General features: G+C 40.2%; 2 protein-coding genes across 2 annotated transcripts; both read right to left on the bottom strand.

Moving 5' to 3' along the window:
* Positions 1-278: 278 nt before the first annotated feature.
* Positions 279-20,911, bottom strand: pgm5 (phosphoglucomutase 5). The gene is made up of 11 exons (XM_075467750.1): positions 20,360-20,911; positions 19,003-19,165; positions 18,719-18,865; positions 18,408-18,533; positions 18,113-18,303; positions 16,476-16,630; positions 10,499-10,614; positions 7,411-7,546; positions 6,534-6,717; positions 1,996-2,133; positions 279-682 (listed from the first exon to the last, which is right to left on the bottom strand). The coding sequence occupies exons 1-11, from the start codon at positions 20,615-20,617 to the stop codon at positions 593-595; spliced, it is 1,704 nt and encodes a 567-aa protein (XP_075323865.1). The 5' UTR covers positions 20,618-20,911; the 3' UTR covers positions 279-592.
* A 1,065-nt stretch (positions 20,912-21,976) lies between these two features.
* On the bottom strand, positions 21,977-23,259 carry foxd5 (forkhead box D5). The gene has a single exon (XM_075469012.1). It carries the CDS (start codon positions 23,158-23,160, stop codon positions 22,105-22,107), a length of 1,056 nt encoding a protein of 351 aa, XP_075325127.1. The 5' UTR covers positions 23,161-23,259; the 3' UTR covers positions 21,977-22,104.
* Positions 23,260-24,387: the final 1,128 nt, after the last annotated feature.

Raw genomic sequence — 24,387 nt, 5'->3', positions numbered from 1 at the left:
TGTGTTTTTCTCATTTTCCACTTTTTCCTTGTGTTGCCTGGACACAAAGTAAATGGGACAGGAAATGCAATTTGCTTTGTGCTGCAACATCCACTTCAAGCTTTGACGAAATCATTATTTTTGCTAATCAAATGGGAAAAAAATTTTTTATCCACGGGAGTCAATGAAAACAACAATATGAGAGGTTGCACTGTTAAAGACAAGAATTGTGGTCAATTTTTCATCTCCGTCATCCGTACATCTCGCTTAAAGCAAGTCACAAACAATAACAATCAGCCTTGCGCGTACATAATATGTTTATTGTTTACATACTTTTAATTACCAATAGCTGACAGATGATAGTGGTCAAAAAAAGATAGAAATGAGTTTGCCAAACATTCATTTTGCTTTTGAGAGACAAACTCCAGCATTACGCATCTCACATGGTCAGCGTTAAAAGAAAAGTGAAAAACTGGACGGAAGCTGCAAGAGTGGGAGTTTTAAAATGGCAGGTATCGTAAAATGAAGATAATGTTTTCTCAGTGTGAGCTTGCAGATGCATTTTTTTTTTGTGTGTGCAATTGAGTGCGTGGCGCGTGTCTCTCCCTGCTGCTCATGTGATAACGTTTGGACCGCGGCGTCCTGTCCTCTCGTGAATGTTAGAGATCTTCAGGGCAATGGCGATGAGAGGACCCAGCACCACCTGCAAAGGGAGAGAGACAACATGGCCCGCCAAACAATTTGAACAAAGGTGGCAGTAACACTTTGAAACTTCAGTGAGGACACAGTCATGTTTCAGAGTCCTGAAACTAAGCTGGTGAAGAGGTCTGGATTTTACAACAGTAATAAAAACAAGTACTGTACGGCATGTCTATCGATCAGTCAACTGCTCAACTTAAATGCTTCCCTGTAACTAAACTCCAGTTGCCAGAAAGCAATAAACCTCTCTCATTTCATTTGAAAAATGTTTTATCATTCTGTTCACTGGAAATTAAGCTCAGTGGTAACTTTACTTTAGTCAAACTATGTGCAATAATATATCAACCAGATATATTCCCAAATGTGCAATGGTGTGAATTAAAACACTGTATATATACATATGTTTCTATGTTCTATATTCTATATTGTTTATATTGTTATTTTTATTTATTTATTTTTATCTCTTGCTCCTGCTGCTGTAACATGAAAATGTTTCCACTGTGGGACGAATAAAGGAATTCTTATTCTTATTCTTTACTAGAAAACTATTTAAGTACAGTTTGAGGTACTTGTTTTATAGTTCTTCTCTACAAGATCTCAGCGAGAAAGAAAGTAACTTTGTTAATGACTAAAGTACTTAAATAAGTAAAGAAACTGATTACTTCTTCTACCATTGATTACGTGTTTAACACTAAATTACTTTAGCAAAAAGCATTGTTGTTAAGAGCTTGTATTAATCGGTAAAACGTAGATACTGGAGTTATCATCTCAAATACATCAGTAGATGCCTTATGATTTGCAGATGTAAGAAAAATGAGGGCATAAATGGAATCTTTAAGAAAAAAAACACCAATTGTTCCATAATGTCATATGGCCCTGTAGCCATCATGACTTCAACTTTACAACCCATGACTATGTTTAAAGTTCACGATCTATCCCAACATCTATAACCACACAAGAACTAAGTGTTCCTAAAGTTTATGGACTACAGGTCACTCAACTTCAGTTATATTACTTGAAGTTGAACAGGATGAATAAGCACTCCTGCAGCTGTGCTATAATCATGTTCACGCTTTTCTGCTCTGGTTAAGGCAAGGTGATTTCAGGCAAAAAGTATGACCACTGAGTTAGAGAAGCAGATGTACTTCACTGTTAAGGATTTATATCTAATGGTGATAAAACTGGCTGAACTTTGCATATCAACATTCTCATGTGGGCACAGGTTAATAAAAAGTGATAACACCATGGTATCATTTGAAATATATACGTATACAAACAGAATAACTACACAAAGCAACCATCATACAATCTCTGTACCTGAGTCTCTCTGTTGTGCCTCTCAGGGTCTCTCTCAAAGCTCTCGGCATAAATACGGATGGTGGACCCCATCCCTCCACCGCTCCCGCTCATCCGAAACACCAGACGGGATGCATCATTAAAGACAATCCTTAAACCCTAAAAACAAACAAACTTTTTTGTTTAACGAGTAGATATGAATCGTGAGAGATTTTCTTTTTCAAACTAAGTTGGCTGAATTATTAGCGCCATATACAAGGCTAAATATAACTTTAGGCATCTAACAACATATCCCATGAATATGAAACTTTAAAAAAAATTCTATAGTCACTTCTTCAGTAAAGGCAAATGTCCACTAGATGTCACTATCGGTGTGGGTTTTATTGGGCCTGTGCACAAACTGTTCACAGTAAGCAGTGCATAAACATCTGCCATAATGTTGACTTCAAATTTCAACAAGCTTCATGACCGCAATCCCCAAATTAAATTTAAGGATGATGCTTCCACATTTAGTTCAGCAGCTTATACTGTAGCTGTTAGAATTTCAGTTTCCCTGACAGAAGAAGAGTAAAACATCACGTTTTTAAAAGCCTAACTGACTTCTACTCTTGGCTCATTAAACTTAGCACTATAATATCCTATTTCTAAAAATGCTGAGGCTGAGTTACCCCACTACCTCTTCTGTTGGCTGAAACAAGGATGATACGATTTTTTGACAAATGGATGTGTGACGGCACTTATCTGTCCTAAATTCCAATGTGTGTGTTTTCTTATTCCACGAGTAAAAGACAAGCACAGAGTTAAAGGCAGCAATATCTTTTGAGAGAAAATCAAACCAAAATATGTAAGAATGATTCTTGGTTTCAATTAAAACCCACCTTCATACACTTTTTTATAGAATTACCAAGTTGACTGTTGTAGCTGTCTAAAGCTTTTGTATTCCCACCTCAGGCCTTAAATGTTTTACATGCCTTGATATTGACAAATGTGTCATCAGAGAGTATTTTGAAAATTTATAACAGTAAATGTCAAGCGGGTACATTGCTTCAGTCCATCAACTCTGGAGCACTCACCTCCTTACGACTGTGGCAGCTGGGAGGAAGTCATAGTAAGGATGAAGACAGACTGTGATAATGAGAGGTGTCAGACCGCCCGCCTGGCTGTCTGTCTTTCTATCTGTTACAGTGGCAGCTCATCTCTAACAATGCAGTTATCAAAGGGCTGGCTAATGCTTGTTAAGTAGATAGATAAAAGCAACGGATGCTAAATCTGGTCGTGAGAAAAATCCCCACCTTTGAAAACACTTTCTTTCTTTCAATATAAAAACTGCCATTGAAAACAAAGTTTGAAATGTATTTTAAACTATATCATATCATTAGATGGTGTTTATTACAACATTTTCAACTGCCTGTATGATATGCAGACAATGCTGAATTAATTCAGTAGCTGTCCACAAAAAGCTGCCATGTCGCTATGTGTAAATCCCCCAAGCTTTGTCTTGTGCGTTTGTGTTTTAGTGCGTTTGTGTCTGAGCGCCAACTTTTCCCCCTCGCAATGGAGAGGCCGCAAGTGAGACGACAGCTGATATAATTCTGTCCTGGGAGGAATGTGTGCTGTAATAACATTCATTGGGGCGACTGGGTTGCTGAGGACTTACCATTTTGGGGAGACTGACTAACTAGCTGTGGCCCTGCTGTAACCATGGTAACACAATGGAGTATTTTGCAGCAGGGAAGAAAGGGACATTGTCCCTCCTTGATGCTGCGAAGGGTGAAGCTGATGGGGGTGGTTGCCAGCAGAAACAAGTGTAAACAGAGAAGCACATGGTAGGATGCACACACTAAAATGTATAATAAGTGTGAGCATGTGTGTGGACAGATATCACTCATGTTGTGAAGACGCACACCTGTAACATAAATGAACTAACGTACATAAAGGGGACAACGTATTAGTAGAAATTAAGGTTAAATTTAGATTAAGGAGTCAGGTTTAGGGTTAGGCAAGTGGTTTAAGTTCGTCTCCATGAAATTACAGCAAGCCAGTGTAATGTCCTCTGAAGTCATAGATAAATGACCGTATGTGTGTTTGGTGTTAGGTGGGGCAGGAGCTAAGAAGCACTGACGCCATGAGTTTCCGCACACTTGTGAGCAGAAGAGAGGAGTCAGCTAAACTCCAGAAAACAAGTGGGAGGAAAAGAGGGAGACAGGACTGTTGTACTGACCAGTGACTTATCAGTGTTGGGATATGTGCCATATGTCGTGTGTGTGTGTATGGATCTGTTTACAGTTTGAAATGGTAGATAGACCGTCATGTCCAAAGATGGAACTTTCAGTGGGTGGTCTAAAACACATATGTATGAAAAAGGGGAAGAGAGGGTGAATAAATGTGACTTAACCTTATATGAACTGATGTAAAGCAGAATTTGGGCTCACATGTTGTAGTCCAGCTCATGCTGATGTTAGTTTCCTACAATGTTACTACAGGTCTGCGTGCAAAGTCTGGTTGGGTCAATCTCAGTTTTGGATAACCTGTTTTATCTGAAATACAGATTCAGACCAATGAGGAAAGGGGCTGCTTATATCTAAAGCTTCTGTTTAAAGTGCTGATATAACATCGTGACAGTAAACCACCACTTGATAATATATTCTTTCCTTTCTTTGGCCAAAATTCAACCATCAATATTTTCCACTCTTATAGTTATATGTGTTTCAGTTGGCTGTACTTATATCCACTTAGGCCTTAACCTGAAATATTCTCTTTGAAACTAAAGCAAATCAAAGATGACTGAGATGTGTTTTAGTGTTTGTAATTGAGAGTAATTCACGTGAAATGACTGACTTGAATATGTATTTCAAACTAAAAAAACAGTAGGGATATTAAATCTAAGATAGTCTAAGATATTGTCACTTGATCGTAAGGATTGTAATGCACCGTTTACCCTAAAGTTAACTGTGACTATCTCATAAAGTGGAGGCACTGGCAAAACACCAGTATTTAACGCACTGAAAATAACAGCATGCTAACCGAGCAAACATGCCAAAACTAAGCTGGACAAACTATCCCAAGATCATTAACACATCTCATTTCTATAGATGGGTGTCTAGCTGACAAACATAACTGGATACTTGCACATCTAGGCAGGAAAACTGCAGTTAGGGCGATTACAACAAACTTCTATAATGAATGTACATTTTTATCATTTGTAAATTCTCGTTTACTCAATAATGAAATAGTGAAACGCTTTTATTATAGACTTGTGGAACATTGAAGCTGTGAATATTTCTTAAAGACCTTACCTGGGTTTTCACATTGGTTGTGTGTTTCTGCTGTCCTTTTTTTGACAATATCAGCAGTATAGCTGTAAAGTTAGCTTCACTTGGCTCAATAAGTAAAAATACTGACAAGCTAGTCGTACAATATTCACACACTTTTCAACCTGCCACATTTAATAGAAGCTACACTTACAGTAAACATACAGCATAAGACACAGCTGACAGCTAGCTTGGTCTGGGACTGTGGGTGGTACTAATTATAGCATTTGCTTGGACTGCACCCATTATGTCAATACATTTGTGATCAAATATGCTGAGAAATTACCGAATCCCAACAATATTCTGGACGGCAAATGACACTGAGTAACTGTAAATCTGATTTACATGAAGAACACCAGTGTTTTTTTACAAAGTAAAACCCGCATCCTTCCGCTTCTTTGAGTGTTATAATTATGATTTTGGTTTTGTTACTCGTAAAGCATTATCAAATCGAATCAGAGTTTTACATTTGGAAACACAAAGTATCTGCAGAGACTTTGCTGCTTTAGTGACTCATGGGATCCCAGTTTGCTCTTTTTTTACCGTCCTGAACCCACAATATTTTTATGCTCTTTGCAAAGGGATGTGATCCCCGCAGAATATTGACTATTGAATATTGTTGGTAGAGCTAACTGCCTTGTAATTCATGCTTAGGACCATGGCTATGACAAACAAACCAGATTCAGCTGTGCTTTCTGCGTCTTCGTTGTGCATGGACCTCTATCAAGATGTTGCACGGAAACCTATCTATAGAGCACTTTATTCTTTTCCATTAGTGTATAAGCTAAAACTGTTATCAGTCAACCAGTAACAAGATTGAAATTCATACCAGCTAAATGTTGATGTGAGGGTCAGTTAGTGATTTTTTTTGAAAATGCATCAGACATACCAGGTGAAAACCTTTAAAAGGGTTGGCAAATTAGCCCAACAGTAGTGCATATGTTTAACAAAAATATAGAATGAATATTGGAATAAATAAACCATTCAGCATTTTATATTCCTCTCTTACTACTTATTCATGTAAAAACTGACAATATACGTTTCAATTCCAGCTTAACTGACCACAACGTAATAAGCATTCCAATTAACTTGGAAAATTTCTTTATGTACAAATTAACATTTTATCTATTGATGTCCAGTTTGTATTTTTAAGACGTAAATCTTCTAAATAATCAATATTTGGAAATAGAACATCTGCTCTTTTATAATTCTGTTCATAGCCTGCATTTACAGCCTTCCAACACTGACCTGGTTCCGAGCCACAGTCCCATCCACGGGGTCGATGTACTCAAAGTTGTCGGCCCTCTCAACGCTGTAGATGTGATCCCCAACGGCGAACTTCTGGCTGGTGAATGCTTTGTCTGAGATTACTGCCTCCAGATCCCTCACCAGGTAAAAGGCTGCACGTGGGTCAAGACCTTCATAATCAAATCTGACAATCACAAGACAAATCAAAGACCTTAAAAATTTAAACAAACAAAAAAACGCATATACTCAGGTGATAAAGCCATGACTTGGAAATTTTGTCAGATATTTGTCAGAAGTGAGCATACATTTCAAAGCATTTTTTTTCTTCTTTTTCTGCAATTCTATATATTTTTTCTTCAAAGCATCCTCAAACTCGTTTGTTTCAAATTGCCTCATTAGAATCAATCAACTCACACAAACCAGCTATTTCCATGGCACTTAAAAAGGCCCTGGACTATTATAGGGGAGACTTCTCAGAGTGAGTGACTTTATTTTTTCTTCAAATAATGACAGATGTTTTACAGATTTTGGTCCTCGTCCTGTCTCTCTTGTGTCCTGTGGGAAATGTGCATCGATTTGGAAAAAAACTCTCTGTGGGGACATAAAAAGCTACAGAAAACTTTCAGTGGGAACATAGACTACAGTAACTGTCACAGGGGAGAGGTTGAAATAAGGACAACAAGCAACCAGGATTAAGGTAAAGGAGTAGAAGGCACACAGTATTTAACTTTGGCATGGACTGAGAAGATTTAAGAAGACAAAACGTATCATTCAAGTGAGTTTCAGGGAGTAAAGAGGATTTAAATAATCCTGGACCATGAAAACAAGACTGAAAAGCTGATCAAATGCCTTTCAGAGAGACTGCTCAGCTGGTTACCTGCAGAAGTAGTTGCGTCCAAACTTGGCCCAGTGCTCTCTGACGAGCTGCTCAACGCCTTGTTTCCTGGCTGCCATGATGGACAACCACACTAACACCGACCATAAGCCATCTTTCTCACGAATGTGGTTTGAACCTGGAGAAGAAAGAAAAACTCATGAGAAACCACTCCTAAAATTTGGAATTGAATATAAACCCGATGTGTGTAAATCAACTTAAGTGCGTAAGATGTAAAAAAAAAAAATCGTAGTTTTTTTTCAAATTATGATGAGATTATTTGCAGCCCTTTAGCTCAGTGTAACACAGAAACTAGATACAAAGGTGTATTTTTCTTTTCTCATAACAGCCGGTATGACGTTCAGTCGCGTGTTTCACTGAAGCTTGTTTTGTTTTGTTTTGCTTTTTTTTGTGTGCCACATCTTGTGTTTGTGACACGATTCATTTGTCCAGTAAATTCTGGCACCGAGGCAGACAGAAGCTGAGAATGGAATGAATGTTAGGCAAACCAAGGGGGAGAAACATTCAGTGAAAACCAATTTGAAGTTTAAAAACAACTAATATGTGTGGAAGTATTTCTGGTGGATTACTGTTCCCTGTGTTTGACCGCTGCCACCACCTCCTCACTTCAAATGTAGACTTTTTTTCCTCTTAAAACAAAGAAGTTCTGAATGAAACACTTTTGTCCATGTTAATATATCCTACAAACACAGAACAGGATTTTCAAAAATGCCAATACACTGTAACCTGCAGGCTGTCGTGGACCAAAGTTTCTGACAATAACAACTTTCATAGATATTGAGATTAGCTTGATATTTGGCATTGGACTGTGGAGTTCAGTTTACACTTCAGGACTGAGAGTAAGCTGTTAGCTGCATTGCATGTAGCCTGTTGCAGTTAGTGAGCCTACTGTTGCAACCCCAAGCGCAGCACCCTCGCTGATTTCCAATGATGATTTTTCAATCCATGAGAGTGAGGGTGCTAGAAAGTTTCTTCAGGGCCCTCAAGGAAAAATACTAACTTTTGCTATTTTACAAATCAATGTAAAGTCGAAGTCCCCCAGTGATTTATCGATCGTCGACTTAAAAGTAAACATGTAATGGTTTATTTGGTTGAGCCCGGTATTTATCTTTACTGCATGTTATTGACGATCAGGGAGACCATGGAGACGAAACCAAACATTCCAGCAGAACAATGTCTGCGGCCTGACCAAGAAACACACACACAAGCAGAAGAGCCGATCACACCCGCTGTCTCCTTCACTGGGGAGCTATCAGTCTGTTCACAAAGACAGCTGCACAGTAAAGGTATCTCTTGAGGTTAAGAATGTGTTAGTAATGTTTCCATGCAAGAGCTTGAAGTGGAAAATGGACTCAGCTGCTAACAGGTATCATTCTCAGTTGCCCCCTCACGAATAGTTTTTAAAAGAATTATGTCTCTTTTGCTAGTTTAATATGTACACTGAAAATAAGAAAAGGATCTTGTCAAGCTCTGTGTCCGGCTCCATGAATGTATAGTTGTTATGAAACTAACAGTTGTCATTATCTACTCCCTGCGTCACTGTGTGTCTCTTTTTGTCTGTCACTCACTTTGAGGGGATCAAAAGGTGTCAAGATCTGTATTGGTAATGCCAAGCAGCTCTCGTTACATTACAGCTTCTCTTTTCAGCTCAACTCTGCCATTCTATGTCCTGCAGTTATGGGGCTATTGAAAAGTCTTAACATGTTAATGCTATTGTTATTCTACATATTTTGGAAGTTTGGCACAAGTTTTGTTCCTTATTCTTTTGGGGAACATATATTCACACACATGCACAAAAAAACACCAGATGATCTCTGGAATAATGACTGGATTTTTAAACAAAACCCACACTAAATGAACACCGTTCATGTTGTGTGTCTTTGAGAGTTAGGAAGCAGCGGTGTTGTACAGCTCTGATGATTTACTCAACAGAGCTCCCTCTGAGCTTTTTGCCTTACAAGGATAGACAACGAGTGAGCTCCCATAGTCGTCTGAGCTCTCTTAGTCTCTGCTTATTCGCCCTCTCTTGTCCTTGTCAATACTTCTCATATTTGGACTCTCGCAGCGTCCTTTCCTTTCTTCTTTTCTTCTGTTCACATCACCATACATATTTATTTTCACTTTGACATTTTTCCTGCCCTGTGCTTCTGTCTTTCTTTCAAAGAAAAGTTTATCTGAACAAGCCACAAAAATCAAGAAAACAAGAACTACATTTTGGCTCAGATCAGAAATGTGATATGATGGCAGCAAAGATAAACAGATGCACAAAAATGGCAAACATGTAAGTCTTATTAAATGTGTGGGCACATTATCTATGTTATTTTGACCATCTATGTGCGTGTTCTGCAATTGCATTTATTAAATTGCCACTTGAGGCCTGTCGGCATGTTGCAGTGATTCAGGGAGCTCCTGTCTCCTTTTATAGCAAAAGAATGGGGATTATTTACACATGCAGTCAGGGTCATAGCCTTCTCATCCATTAGACGGCACTGACTGGAGCTACAGGCTGTCAGGATGTGCTGCTTAAAACTCTAGACCTGAAGCAGACTGGAAGAGAAGCAGATATGCGATTTTAGGCGGACACTTGGTTTTAACCAATTTGACCATTCACCCACTAATATAGTTTACCACACAAGTCTTTATCGTCTTGATGCTGTTGTGTTACAAGAGGCCATCTAATGTTTTGGTGTATGAAATAGTAATGCTGGACAAAACTGCCAAAATAAGACACAAGATTTGGGGAAAAAAAGTCATGTGAAGCGAGGAATTCCCTTGCTACCCATTGACAGCAGCTGGCTAGGGCACTCCTCCAGCTATGGCCTTGTCTGCAGGCACCTCAACAACAGTTGCTGCAAAGGGGGGTGGGGGGGTGTCTCAGTCACACACCCACTCAAATTTTCCAAGTGAGTCCAGGGATTTGAATCCATGACCTTTTTCTTCCCAATCTAAAAGGCTCCTTCTGCCTTTGGATCAGTTAGATACAAGTATACAAACCATTTCAGAAATCACAAATCGCTTTTTATGAGTGTTTAAAGTTTGGATTGTGTGGGTGTGCGATAGTATATCATACCTGTCCCAAAACTCTCCTCCCCGCAGAGGGAACAACGTCCAGAGTCCATCAGGTTCCCGAAATACCTCCAGCCTGTGGGAGTCTCATACAGAGCCAGTTTCATGGCTTTGGCTACCCTACAAACACATAGAGTAGAAACAAGAGAAACAAAACAAAGCTTGTACTTCTGCACACCCAAACACACAATATATTTATTTCTCTCTAATATCCAACATCAGATTATCACCAGCTCTGATATCAAGATCAACTCACAAACAGATCCTTTGATCTTTGAATGAAGCAAAGCAAATGTTGCATGACGGGCCTAATCTGCCAGCAGTTCATCCAATAACTTAATAAGGCAAAAGGCAGCAGGAAAAAACTGAGTCACCTCTCAGTTGATGTTTGGCTGTGAGTCATGTAGTCACATAAGAAGAAAAGGATACGGAGTGTGCATGTGTGTGTATGCACATGTGAATATATGCATATTATAGAGGGATAACGGTGCAGATATGTATGAGTAGAGACGGAAAAAAAAATCTGATTAAACTTGATCTGTTCAAACAAATTTCAAAGAAAAGTAACTAGAGCTGCATTATAGTAACATGATTTATGCCCCCCCACCCCCACTTCTACTAAGCATTTCAACAACTTCTTGTTTTATGGCCCACAACTGTTTTGGTTTGCTCTCATCGCTCTAACAGCATAGTTTCCAGAAACAGCAAGCAGCTGTTCTCAGCGGAAAAAAGGAAAAAAAAAATTTAGATAAAAAATTGTACATTACCTATTCAACACCAAACAACAAACTGACAAAAACACTGACTAACTGGTAGACACTAGTGGATAAGCTATGGAGCAAAATGTCTCCATCAGGAGATAAAGAAGCTTCAGAGAAGCAAAAATCAGAGATATCAGACAAAACGCCTTTAGACAAAAAGAAAAACAGAAAATTAAATCAAAACAACTAAAGCCAAAACACAATCACAATGACTCAACCATCAACCATCCAGTGAAGTATAAGAATAGCTCCGGGTATCAAAAAATAAATTAATTAATAAAATAAGTCCTGTCACCCACAGAAGTGCCTCTCGGCAAGACCCTGAACCCCCAAGTCTCTCCTGATGGCAGGTGAGCATCTTGAAGCTTGAAACAGCTCCATTAATGTTTGTGTGAATAGGTGAATAAAAACCACGTGAGCTAAATCACTAAATAAAGTGACGAATAGCATAGGCTGCATTAAACATGCCCGCAGTAAGCAGAGTAGCAGTAGCTCGCCAAAAAGCAAACGCGGAGGACGATGACATAAACAAAGCCAATCATCTTGGCTACCAATGAGGGAAAAAAAACAAGGAAAGGTCTCTGGGAATTGTTTTCAGTTTGGCACGTTGTGATTGTTTTTTCTCATGTCAGTGAGTATTTTTCCAAATATATTCTCTATAATCGCAAACGGCTGATCCGCCATGTGATCATTCACCGGAGAGATATTAAACAGGTCCAACACATTTGCAGAAGCTGTCCATCCACCTTTGAGCATTAGTTGACCAAAGGTACTTCAAGTGAAAGTGACTTTTAATTTTTCTTTATTATTATTACTTGTGAAACTGAGAATGTTCTTGTGGAGATATGTAATTTCCATAATTTTTTTTTCGGTTTCATTATTATGTTTTCTCAAGTGATGTACCTTTTTGGGGTATTGTCATGTCATGTTTTTAAATTGTTATCATGTGCATCTTTTCATTTTGTTGTGTTTTGTGCCAAAGATGCATTATTGGAAATCTTATAAGGTTTTTGGTTTAATGTGTGTAGTCACCAAAAACTGAGCTCTAGTTTCCAATAGTCTACTGCACAATACAATATTAGATACACAGCAAAAAAATAAAAAATCTGCTTACAGAGATGTTTTGTTTGCAGCATAGATGAAGATACCGTTTCCTTCCTTTTACCAACAGATCCTTCCTCAATCACAACATCATTCACAGCCCCTCAGTGATCTCCTCAAAATGTAAACACACTTCCCTTTGGCGAAGAAATGCCGGATAAATATTCTAACCAACAAAACACTTTTCAGCCAAAGGAACAAACTGGCATACGTGTCAAATTTTTGGAATCCACAATGTGACATTAGTGAATGTGGGTGTTTTTTAGAGTTTTAATTGGTGGTATACACATCCACATAATCAGCGTGCACATAAATAAACCCCGCAGTGCCTGGTGCAGTTGTTTATAAGAGGATGGGATAAATGACCAAATATGAGTAAACCAGCTTTATCCCCCTGTGGCGATGCAAACACAGGAACGGAAAGCTTGGCATTCCTTAAAAGAAAACAGTCTCTTGCCCTCTGATGTTTTTAATGGCACGCCTTCGACCAACATAAGCGCCGACTTTGACCACAGCATCAGTCAATTTTCAAACAAAACAGTGTGAGAGTCATGTTTTCTCAACTCTGATATTTGCACCAGTTGAGCTTCAACTAAACAACACACATGATCACAGTCAGAAAAAATATGTTTTCTGGTTTCATATCCACTCTATAGCCCCACAAGTATATCTTAACAAACGTCCTGCACATAATAGACCAGCCGTGCTTGGTGGATGGTTTGCCAAACACAGAAACGCTAGAAGGTTTTTCTTAAGGATCGTAATCCTCTCGCATGTAGGTGTGAGCTCTGCTGTGAGGCTTTTATAATTGTTTCACAATAGTAAAGGACAGAATCAGGATAAAAAGTGAAGTTAGTTAAGTAAAACAAGTACAAAATCCTCATTTTGTTATAAGAACACCAAAACTGAGATAGCTAAGATGAGAATTGAGTGTGTAAAAACCCAGTTCGGGTCCTTTCCGTCAGTGTCACTGTTGGAGCTCTCTAAATATGATATCACCAATCAGCTGTTTTCATCAACTTGCATTGCCTTTCCCTTTTTGTCTTTGCGTGCATATTTCTTGCACATCAGTAAATACCGAGGTCTACAATGAGCGATGAGGATTCTCTTCATCTGCACTGTACCGAACACACGATCCAGTGGCCGGGTTCATCGCCCCCTGCTGTGAAGACAGCTCAGCGTGGACTAGCATTCAGACAAAAAGTGCGGCATACTTGACCTTTAGCGTCTGCGGCAACACAGGAACAGAATACTAATAGTTAAAGGTGTTGCCACTAAAGATAACAATGAAAATATTTTAAATCAGAACCCTTGTGTTTTCTTTAAAAACAGTCATAGCATTCACAAACACTTCTCAAACTGTTCTTTGGCGTCAGAATCAAAATTTCTCCATGACATTAGAGGTTTTCTGTGACTTTCCAAAGTTGTGTTGAGAACACATTTACCATCTAACAATAGTCTCTCAGGGGAAAAGTGTGCCTGTAGGGTTGGTGTTTGACTTGGCTATGGCCTGCACCATGTTTCCTATCAAAATATTGTTGTGTAATATAGAATGTGAGCCTGATGACAGCATTTCACAGTTTCTCTATTGCTTTTTTGAGCTTTTTATCTACTTATTTTTTTAACTAAACCTTGGAATTTAGTGATGAAAACACGAGTCCAACCAAACTGGCCGTGGATGGTCATATCGAGCTCAAACCGAGTTTATGTTTAATAGGTAGGCTACTTTATCTGTAATAATGTAAATTCAGTCAGCTGATTTGCTTAGATTCTTATCCACCATGCAATACTAATACTACCAGGAAGGTAATTAATCCATTTAGTCCCAGTGTCAGCAGGAAAATCTACCCAAACAGGGTCAGAGTTAAAACAAACTTTTTTTCTGGTAATGGTCCTTAAACCAATTTGTTGTAGAACAACATACAACATATTTTTCCTATTCATGCTAATCAGTTGTTACTCTCATTCTTTATACTAGTAACATACAAACCAGCAATTCCGCCCTCTCTACATCCTCACATTCCTTGAACTGCTAAAAGAGAGGCAGATGTTTCCTTTACCAAAACTTGCCAACCCACTATCCCTTCCGTCCATGCTGCATCAGTTCCAGCTTTGTATTTGCACAGAGAGACATGGGTACTCGTGTTCAGAGCACAGATGTCCAAGAATGAAAGACTTAACCACGAGAAACTCCAGACTCCTGTCCAACTGATCCAGTTAATATCCTCTGACAATCTGAAAACAAATGTATTCTCTGTCCGTATTCCTTTCAAACACACACAACTGCCCACGGGATATAAACCATCACATTCATCATGCCTTTGATAACGCAGAGGGCTCGGCAATTCATAAACACACAGCAGGGAGGGCTGCTAAAACTGTCAGAACCACACTGTCCAAAAAAGGCTCAAACTTGGTCAGACTCCAGCGTTCAACATCATACCATTAAGAACCTCAACCCTTCCTGGAGTTTGTCAAACACATGCAGACATGTACATAAGGGTTACATTGGGAACTTCAGCGGTAGCAGTGTAGCTGAGAGCCGAACAAATCGAGCAAGCCCTGCAACAATGTCTCTCATTGTCAGTGAGTGATTGCTGAAGAGGAGGAACAGGGGGTGTACCATACTTTGAAAAAGACTCTCAACCCTTTGAGTATTCTTGTGTTTAATGGGGAAAAAAGATTATCATGTAAAAATCTAGAATTTGTCTAACAAAGTTGTTTGGAGGACCCAGAGCATAACATTAGCTGTGGCTTAAAATGTATCTCTAACAGACACATTACTTTAAGTTAATTCTAAATTCTCAGAACATTGCACAACAAGTTACAGTTTCCAGCAAATTACATTTTGGTGTGTGTGCTGGATGAGAGATCAGTGGCTCAGGGTTGCAGTGGGACCTGTAACATGTTGTTTTCAACCAGTGTGTGTGTGTGTGTGTGTGTGTGTGTGAGAGAGAGAGAGAGAGAGAGAGAGAGAGAGAGAGAGAGAGAGAGAGTGTGATGAGATTAGGTGGTGCTGACATGGGAGGCAGCAAAAGCAAGCAGTTCTTTAATAATCACTGCAGTTAGACATCATAAGACACAGCCTTAGGCAAGGACCAGTGCAACACCACCCAACAGCGATTCAGTACGTGAGTCTGTGTGTGCATGTGTCTGTCCACATGAAAAAAAATAATAACTATGATATAACAGCCCACTTCACATTTCACATATGTAGGCTGTAACTGTGAAACCCATAGAGATGAGGTTTGGCAGTGAGGTCACTTCCTTAATGTTACCAACACATAGCTGCACACAACACATGCACACACCCACACCTCCTCACACACACACACACACACACACACACACACACACACACACACACACACACACACACACACACACATTCAGCAGTGCACACAAATACAGGTCTATCTAACATTACACACAGTGTAAAACATCAGAATAAATTGAAATATTCGAAAAATATCAACTTTAACCAAGCTTATCCATTGACTTCTTGTGGAAGTTGACCACAAGCCGAGTTACAAAGAAAAGATTAAAACAAGCTGATATTCTATGTAACACACACCCACTGATAAACACATTCGTGTACCTATTCAAACAACTCTCTGTGTTTTCTCAAATTGAAGGAAAGTGTTCAAGCTCCAACCACCATAAAACTCTTTAAAAGAAACAGGAGGTATAAAGGGAGCTTGATTATAAATGTATCATTATAATAGTGCTCCTAGTTGGATTGTTTTTTGCAACTGAAGAAGGCTGATTCATAGTTTTGAGGCCCCTGCAGCAACAACACCATTTTTTTTTACTTCCATACTTGGACTGAGGACTGTTAAAAAATGAATAAGATTACATATTCAGATTTAGTGACTTATTACAAAGCACGTCTTGAAAGAAGAAAAACTCATTCAACTGAATTTGGTGAGTGCTCTACTTTTTTAAATATATAGTAATATTGTGTCATGAACAGCATCATCCCTGGTATCTGATCTCAAGGTGGATGTTGCCCCCCTCCCCAGAGATTAGGCTGTGCAGGAGTTAGTGAAGAGAGATTGGATGGTGTGAAATGACTCCTTAGATGTACCGACTGTGTGTTTGTGTGTGTGTGTGTCGTACCTGTCGAGGGCAGCACTGGTGGCCATACTCCTAGCAAACCCTCTGATGCCATGCTGTTTAAAGTAAGGGATGGTGGAGAGGTTGGCAGCCATGATGGCCACTGAATCTGAGGGGTTCACAAAGAAGCCGTTTTCTCCAAGGATCATGTACCGGTCCTAAGAACAACACAAGGTTATTCTGTACACTGTGAGACTCATACAGGTAGTGATTATGATGGGAAGAGAGAATTTCATTAAACTTGATTTACAGCTTATTGTCAAAAAAAATCCTATGAGAAGACCATAACTAACAATGAAAAACACTCTGGGACTCTTCAGTTCAGTTCTTCAGTACAACTATTAGCTACCGTAGTTTATTTTGAGTCAATCCCGCAGATGCTGTCCAGCCTCCATAAATACTCACTCACACACCAAATGTGTATGAATTCACAGCTAAAAATACCCCCCCTCCCTATGAGTTTGTCATTTATTCCTGGTCCATGAAACACAGAACGGTATAAGACACAAATGACTGTATCTTTTAAAATAACTTTTACACACAATGATTAGTACAGCAGATGGGAGTTTTGGAGGATATCAGTGTATACAGTTCTATGTGAGACTAAAGAAGAGACATCTCCCCTGTCAGATTAGAACCGCAGATGATCATCACTGGAGACACAAATCCTTGTGGGAGAAACAGAGCACGTGTGATGTAAACCTCTAATAATATTACTAAGATAATTTACTTCCAAAGGATGCGTGGGAGTGTGTATATAGTAGAAATGTCTATTGAATGACTTTGTGGAAAAAGTGAACTGCTTATTAGATCATCATTGACCGCCCATTACGTGGCCCTTATTGCCTTTCTTCCCTTCAGCAACACACAAACAAAAAATAATATATATATAAATATAAATCAAATACAGCTTTAATGAATTATATTCTATTATATTTTTCATTGTGTCATACCTTTCTTAAATAAAGACATATTCGTTTTAAATTGATGCAGTTTGCAATGAATAGAATGCAAGAAATTAGATTTTGATAAGTAAGATTTCCTGGAGGGGACCCAGATACTCTGATTTAATATGTTCCTCCTAATTTAAAAGAAAATCCATGCCCATTCAGATACATACCCATCCTCTTTAAGAGTCTGGCCGACTGAAAGATATTTTGTATGCATCTTTAATCTCCTGTATCAAGCAAATTCTAGCGTAGCACTATCACGAACACTTTCCTTTTCTGATCAGTACCTTTTAAAAGTCCTGAGAAATCTCGTCAATTTCCCATTTATCTGTATCTAGACCATTCATTAGTGTTACCAACTGATAAAAATAATATTTCATGTATCCAACTGTTGGTGGCTGTGCACAAGTTATTCATGCACAATAGCATTGTTTAATATCAAACAAGGGAAATGAGCATTTTAGAAGAAGAATGTTATTCATTTCAAACCTCCAAGCGTCTCTCTTACTCCTGGTTATCTTATCTTATAAAAACAAGCACTGGAGTTTCAGGTGTTTAACTTAAATATCCTGAGGCCGTGCCCTCAAGCCCATCTGAGTCTAAGAGACAGATCAATCACTGCGTAGCCAGTGATTTCCTATAACTGATTTATGACACTCAAGGGTGTGAAAATAAAAACAGATGGCCTACCCCGTCTGCATCAAATGCGGCTCCAAAGCCAAATTCGCCTCCTTTCATAGCATCCACCAAAGAGGTGGCGTAGGTCAGGTTGGGCTCTGGAGGTTGACCACCAAAGTCTTCCAGAGGGACACAGTTTACTGCAGAGTTAGCAGGAGCCCCCAACTCATCACAGAGGATCCTGCGTACATAGGGGCCCATCACTGCGACATGGGAAAAGGAGAGGAAAGGGGAGACATTTACAGACTTATCTTAATTTACAGCAAATAACAGCTCAGAGGTCATTTGAGAGGATGCTAAAAATTACCTCCATTCATGGCATCTATGTGTATCTTAAGCTGATTTGGTCCTGTGAGGAGACTTTTAATGGTAGAGAAGTCAAAGATGTTTCTCAGCAGTTGTAGATATACTTCAACTGAGTCCACAATCTCCACTGGAAACACAGAAGAAACCATCACTGCTGGGTGACATTATGATTATCTGTGTACATTTGTGTGTTCAAGAAAAGGGCACAAGGCAACAATAATGGCTGATTATTGTTATTTATCTTCACTTATATTATTATGAACTGAGAATGATGAATAAAGGATTTTAGCCCAGCATGTATAACTGTTGTACCTCTGAAAGGTTTGAATTTGTTTTCAAGATCAAAATCTTGTCTTCCCAGCCTAGACAGGTCAATGCGCAGATCAGGGCAGATGGCATACTCCTCCAGTGTCCGGCTCACCTGATGGATCCTCTCCATCACTGTATCTGGAGATGGGCCTGCCAGACAAAGAAAAAAGTCAAGAAATATAACCCAAACTAGCATTAATTTCAAACACTTGGTCTCAATCACTTTGGCTTCTGAATAAGAGGCAGCTGGAAGAATGAAAAAACAAGCTATTTGTCACAGTTCTCACCTCCATTTGATACATTGAACTTGATTCCAAAGTCACCACTGGGGCCTCCAGGGTTGTGACTTGCAGTGAGGATGATCCCACCGATCGCCTTGATCTTCCTGATGATGCAGGAAACGGCAGGGGTGGACAAGAGGCCGTTGTGACCAATTACCAGACGACCAATCTGCACGGCACAGATTTTAGAGGAACATATGATTCAAAGAAACTACTCTTTTTTTTTTTTTTTCTGCCCAGACCTACAAAAGAAAACCAGGTCCAAGAGCATGGCTTAACTCAAGAGCCACCCCGGCCTAAAGCATCCTTGAATTCTAGAGGTGAAAAAAAAAGCAAATGATCTCCCCCAAGAGGGTCCCTAAAAACAGAGCTGCACTCTCTATTTATACCGTGCATGCTACTTATGTAGGCCTAGTGGTAGCAGCATGCAATAATTCCTCTGCATATCAGCTACTCTAAATAAAAGTGTCCTCACCAGAGAGGAATTTATCCTTCTAAAGTCCAGGATGTTGAGTTTGTATACACTGTTTTAAGGAAGTGGGAGATGCAGTATTTGGTGTTTACTAATTGAGACGTGCACGCATGGGGGTGGTGGTGTGCAAGTGTCTTCGCTCTCCTTTTGGTCCATTGCCACACACCATGACAGGGGATCCCCGGTGTGCACAGTTTGGCCCTGGAGTGGTGTAACAGCAATGTGGGCGGCGGGGAGGTGAGTGGCAAACGTAAGCAGGAAAATAGTACAGGATGGATGGAAGTGCTGATAAGGCTTAGACCAAGAGACATTTGGCTGGGGCCAGCAGAAAAACCCACTGATGTAAAAAAAAAAAAAAAATCTCAGTTTTTCCTTTGGAATCTCTCCAAACCAAATTCCTACAGCTAAGCCTTTTGAAAGAGATGTGGGGAGTTTCCTCTCCATCTTCCATCTTCCTAATTTCATTAATCTGGGGCTGACATTTTGAGTTCACACGTCTGTGAGTGTATCATATTGCAGAGAACAGCAGGTTTACTGCAAACATAAAACAGAAGCGAACCAGTCTTACAATATTTCAAGGAAGCGTGAGAAAATTTCCAAGAGACAGTTAAATTTGCCTGCCTAAATGTAAATTCTGGCATTGGCAAAGTTCCTCCGCAAAGTTAATCAGCTGTATTTGCTGGTATTTTCATCTGCAACTGTTGCTTTGTTAATAAATACAATAGAATATATTCGTGTGTCAATAAATGATAAACCAGCTAATATTACTAGAATTGTTATAATTAGACGTTAAGCTACAGATGGATTCAAATTGATTAGAAGAATCTCCAGCATGTTAAAGGAGGAGAACAGATGCCTGACAGTTTGTGGGGTCGGCCTCTCCTTTCTTACCCCGTTGGCAGCTGCCATCTGCACTATAACCTCGATGGCAGATCGGCTGAAGTAGCGGCCGTCGCTGCCCACCACCATGGTACAGCCCTGCCGATCCCTCAGGTCGATAGAGGACAACACGCTCTGGATGTAGTTCTGCAGGTAGTTCTTCTTCCCCTCAAAGACGGCAGTCTTCCTCCGCAGCCCGTTGGTACCGGGCCGCTGGTCTTCGAACGGGGCAGTTTGGACTGTCACCACCGGGATGGGGCTCGTCTCCATCCTCCTGTTCGTCAGAACCCAGCGGGACGACGCCGATCAAACAAGTCTGCTGTTGGAAATTGGAGGTGTCCACAGAGAGACGATAAAGTTGAAGAAAATAGATATTGTCTGTGTGTAAAGTAGAGTCAAGGCTGCTCCTCCCAGGCGAGGAGGAGAGCTGTGACAGCAATTCCACACAGGGATGATCTGGCTAGAATGACGGGAAGCACCCAGTCAAAAAAAAGTTTTCACTTCAACATCCCTAAGTACTGACCGACACTGGACAGACTAAGCCAAACAGTCACCAATACACCCCTCTGCTGCTAGACAACTCCCTCTTTCCCTAATAAGCATGGACAACTGACTTTAAGAGAAAAAAATTAGGGAGGGTTTGAATGGTCAAGGCTTACAACCAGCTGAGGCTGTGGCCAAAAATAGATATCTGACTGATGGGAGAGGGGAATTGTGTAGGGACCGGTGTGTAACAGGACACTGCCTTGAACTGTGGTGTTCACACGGCCCGGTGTGGAAATACCACGCCATGATTGCAGCCATTGTACCAGTTGAGATGGAGAGAAGAAGACAGCGGGAGAAAAAAAATACTTTCCTTATAAAAGTAAAGTGTATTTTTCATTTTATTTTATTTTATTGCAATCATTATGTTTGGGGATCCTCGGTTTAATGCTAAACATAATGTAATGTATCTTCAGCAAAGTTTTATAATCAAAAGAGGATCAGTGACATTGCAATCTTTGACAGCTGGGACAGCACATCTTGACAGGGCAGCTCCGGTCTTTTCTGCCTCAATACTTTGTAAACAGCGCCACCCCGAGGCGGGATAGAAGAAGTGATACTTTTTCTATACAGGGTGAAAAAATCTCAGCTCCTGATTAATAACGTATAATTTACCTACATAATACCACAAAACATAATAAGCATGTTTTATTTTGGAAGGCATATGGAAAAAGTACAGAGCTTTATTTTGGATCAGTGAGCAATTCCAAGTGTCAGGTGATTGTTTTAAAAAAGGGGACCAAATGTGCTCGTTTCAAATCTATTTCCCCCACGTGTTATATTGATAATTATAGCTGATCAACACAGCCAACTTGTTGCAAAGTTTTCTTAGTGTTTTAGGCGTGGCATACACTGACTCAACACAATACACCCAAGTAATAGAGCTTAATAACATGTTTTTTTTTTTTAACAATTAATTCATTTTCTTCCTTTAATCACATGAACCGTTATTTCGAAATCATCACACAAAAGTCAAATTATATTTCAGACATTTATTTGAACAAAATAAAAATAAAAAAAAGAAAATAAACAAGAAAGCATTCATCTGAGGTTTTACTTGCCTCGACAGTCACAAATATATTACTACTCATCTTATTTACACTGCTCTCTTTAAAGACACATTTCTGAATGTCAGTGCATATAAATAGCATGCAGTTAAAATATTTCTTTAAGAAATAAGATACAACAAGCAACTGTAAAGTTTCGTATACGCCTCAGCAGCGAGGGTAAGCGAGTCTGAGATGCTCAGTTGTTGAAGGAGCACTGCTCGGCATGGGAGGAAGGCAAAAAGAAGCTCTCAGAGGATGCAGGAGCGTCGGTACCAAACAGGCAGTTGGGTTGGACATGAGATGACCGTATCCAAAACCGCTGTCAGGGCTGTGCGGTGGGTTCGGGCTCTGCTGCCTGATGGGACACGGTCTGCTCATGATGCTGTCAATACTGAAGGAGCATTTTGCTGACAGGCCAGGTTTTGGTTCCCTTGCACACGGCTGTGCCCTGGAGTCTCTATGTCCACTGCACTTCCCGTAACTGTTCATAGCGTGTGGTAGAAGGTGGAAGGATGAAGGAGGCATCATGATGCTTTCCTGTATTGGTATGTACCGTATGGGAGCAGTGGGAGTGGGGCTTACCTGGCCTTGTACGCTGTATGGTTGGCCGTAAGGCCGGTAGCAATTTAAGCTGGAATAAAACATAAGTCCATCTTTGCCGAAATCGGGTTGGTTCCTCTTGAACCGCTTCCTTCGGCGAAGAAAGCTGCCGTTGTCGAACATGTCCTCCGAGGCAGGGTCCAGTGACCAGTAGTTCCCTTTGCCTGGATTTCCAGGCTCCCTTGGGATCTTGATGAAGCAGTCGTTGAGGGAGAGGTTGTGTCTGATCGAGTTCTGCCAAGCGGGGAACTTGTCTCTGTAGTAGGGAAACTTGTTGCTGATGAAGTCACAGATGCCACTCAGCGTCAGCTTCTTCAGCGGGCTTTGCAGGATGGCCATGGTGATGAGAGCAATGTAGGAGTAGGGCGGCTTTACCGAAGTGCTCTGGACTTTGGACGGTGCTGCGTTAGCACAGAAACTGTTCTCGCTTTCCCCCGACGAATCAGGCTCTGAAGAGTCAAACTCGGCACCAGATTCTGCTGAGGATCCGGGGTCCGCAGAGCACTCATTTCGATACAAATGCCGGTGGAGAGGCTCGTTTTCACCCACTATGTCAATTTCATCCTCTTCTAGAGGTAATCCAGTGTGAACTGACGCTTCAAATTCACTGGATAAAGTCATAATAACACGCACAATATTTAAAAAAAAAACACGCCTAAAAACTCAGCTGCGCAAAAGTGGCCTTATTATAGCTTGTTGTGCGTAAAAACCCAGAGGCCCCCCTTCTCGTGCGTAAAAGCGCAAATGTGTGCCCCGGTTGCTCTAAAACTTTACTATTTACTGTGGTGAGAGCTGAGACTTTATATCATAGGAGGCTGCTGTCCTGCAGGCCAGCCCCATTAACCCTCCACCTATCAGAGTTGCCCCCAACTGCGGGGAGCCACATTAAGGCGGGGTGGGGTCTTGAGTGGTTCCTGATATGCGTAGTCTTTTCATGCCTTGAATAGCCATTGGTGGTATTTTGCTGTATTTTTTACAAATATAAAATGTTCAAGGTATATACATATATAAATATATATAACCATTTTTACAACCCTGCACCAAAGACTCAAACAGTAACAGCCGGTATGCATAAAATTAAGTTACCGTCCTAGGCAGAGCAGTATATTATACATTATATATATCACAAATAGTACAGCAGCGTAGTCAGACGTGTGATGTTCAGGGGGATTTATAACACCACACCTAACTCGTGATAATAAACCAAGGTTTTCCTGTGGCACCCCCTCAAGGGTTCGTTTAGTTTGTCACCTCTGAATGCCCGCGGGTGGTGTGAACATGAAAATGGCCGTGGTAGGGCTTCCCGCAGTCAGCAGAGAAAAGAGGCAATAGTCGCCTTAACGAGGCCATCAGCATCAGAATCGAGAAGGAAACGGCTCAGCTGCATGACGGGCTCTGCGCTTTGGACTCAGCTCTGGCTTTACGACCCGCGATGAATGAGCACAGCCCTCCTCAAAGCAAACTGGTCCAACAGCGGATACGCGCTAAAACCGTGCTGTTATAACATCTCCATTGCAAATAACCCAACTGGGACAACTCCACCTATTTCCTCACCTGAGATGGCCTTCTGTGTGTGAGCCGGGATGGTTCTCAATTGACTATACTAACAAAGGCGTATGGAAGGGACTAAACTATTTTTTTCTCAAGCTTCACAAACACAAACGTAAGCAGCATGAGCAGATACAGCGTCACAAAACTGCAAAAACAACTGCAGTTAATATCATGCAAGCTGAAATCTAATCCTCGAAGACAATACATGGCACTTTAATTACACATTTACTTTGGGAACAAGCTAAAACTTTTTTTTTTTTAAATAGTCTATTTAAATAGTTTAAAACACCTTCTGTT

This window comes from Odontesthes bonariensis, chromosome 6, assembly GCF_027942865.1.
Source record: "Odontesthes bonariensis isolate fOdoBon6 chromosome 6, fOdoBon6.hap1, whole genome shotgun sequence".
NCBI classification, from domain to species: Eukaryota; Metazoa; Chordata; class Actinopteri; order Atheriniformes; family Atherinopsidae; genus Odontesthes; species Odontesthes bonariensis.
This window is presented reverse-complemented; position numbering and strand designations above follow the sequence as displayed.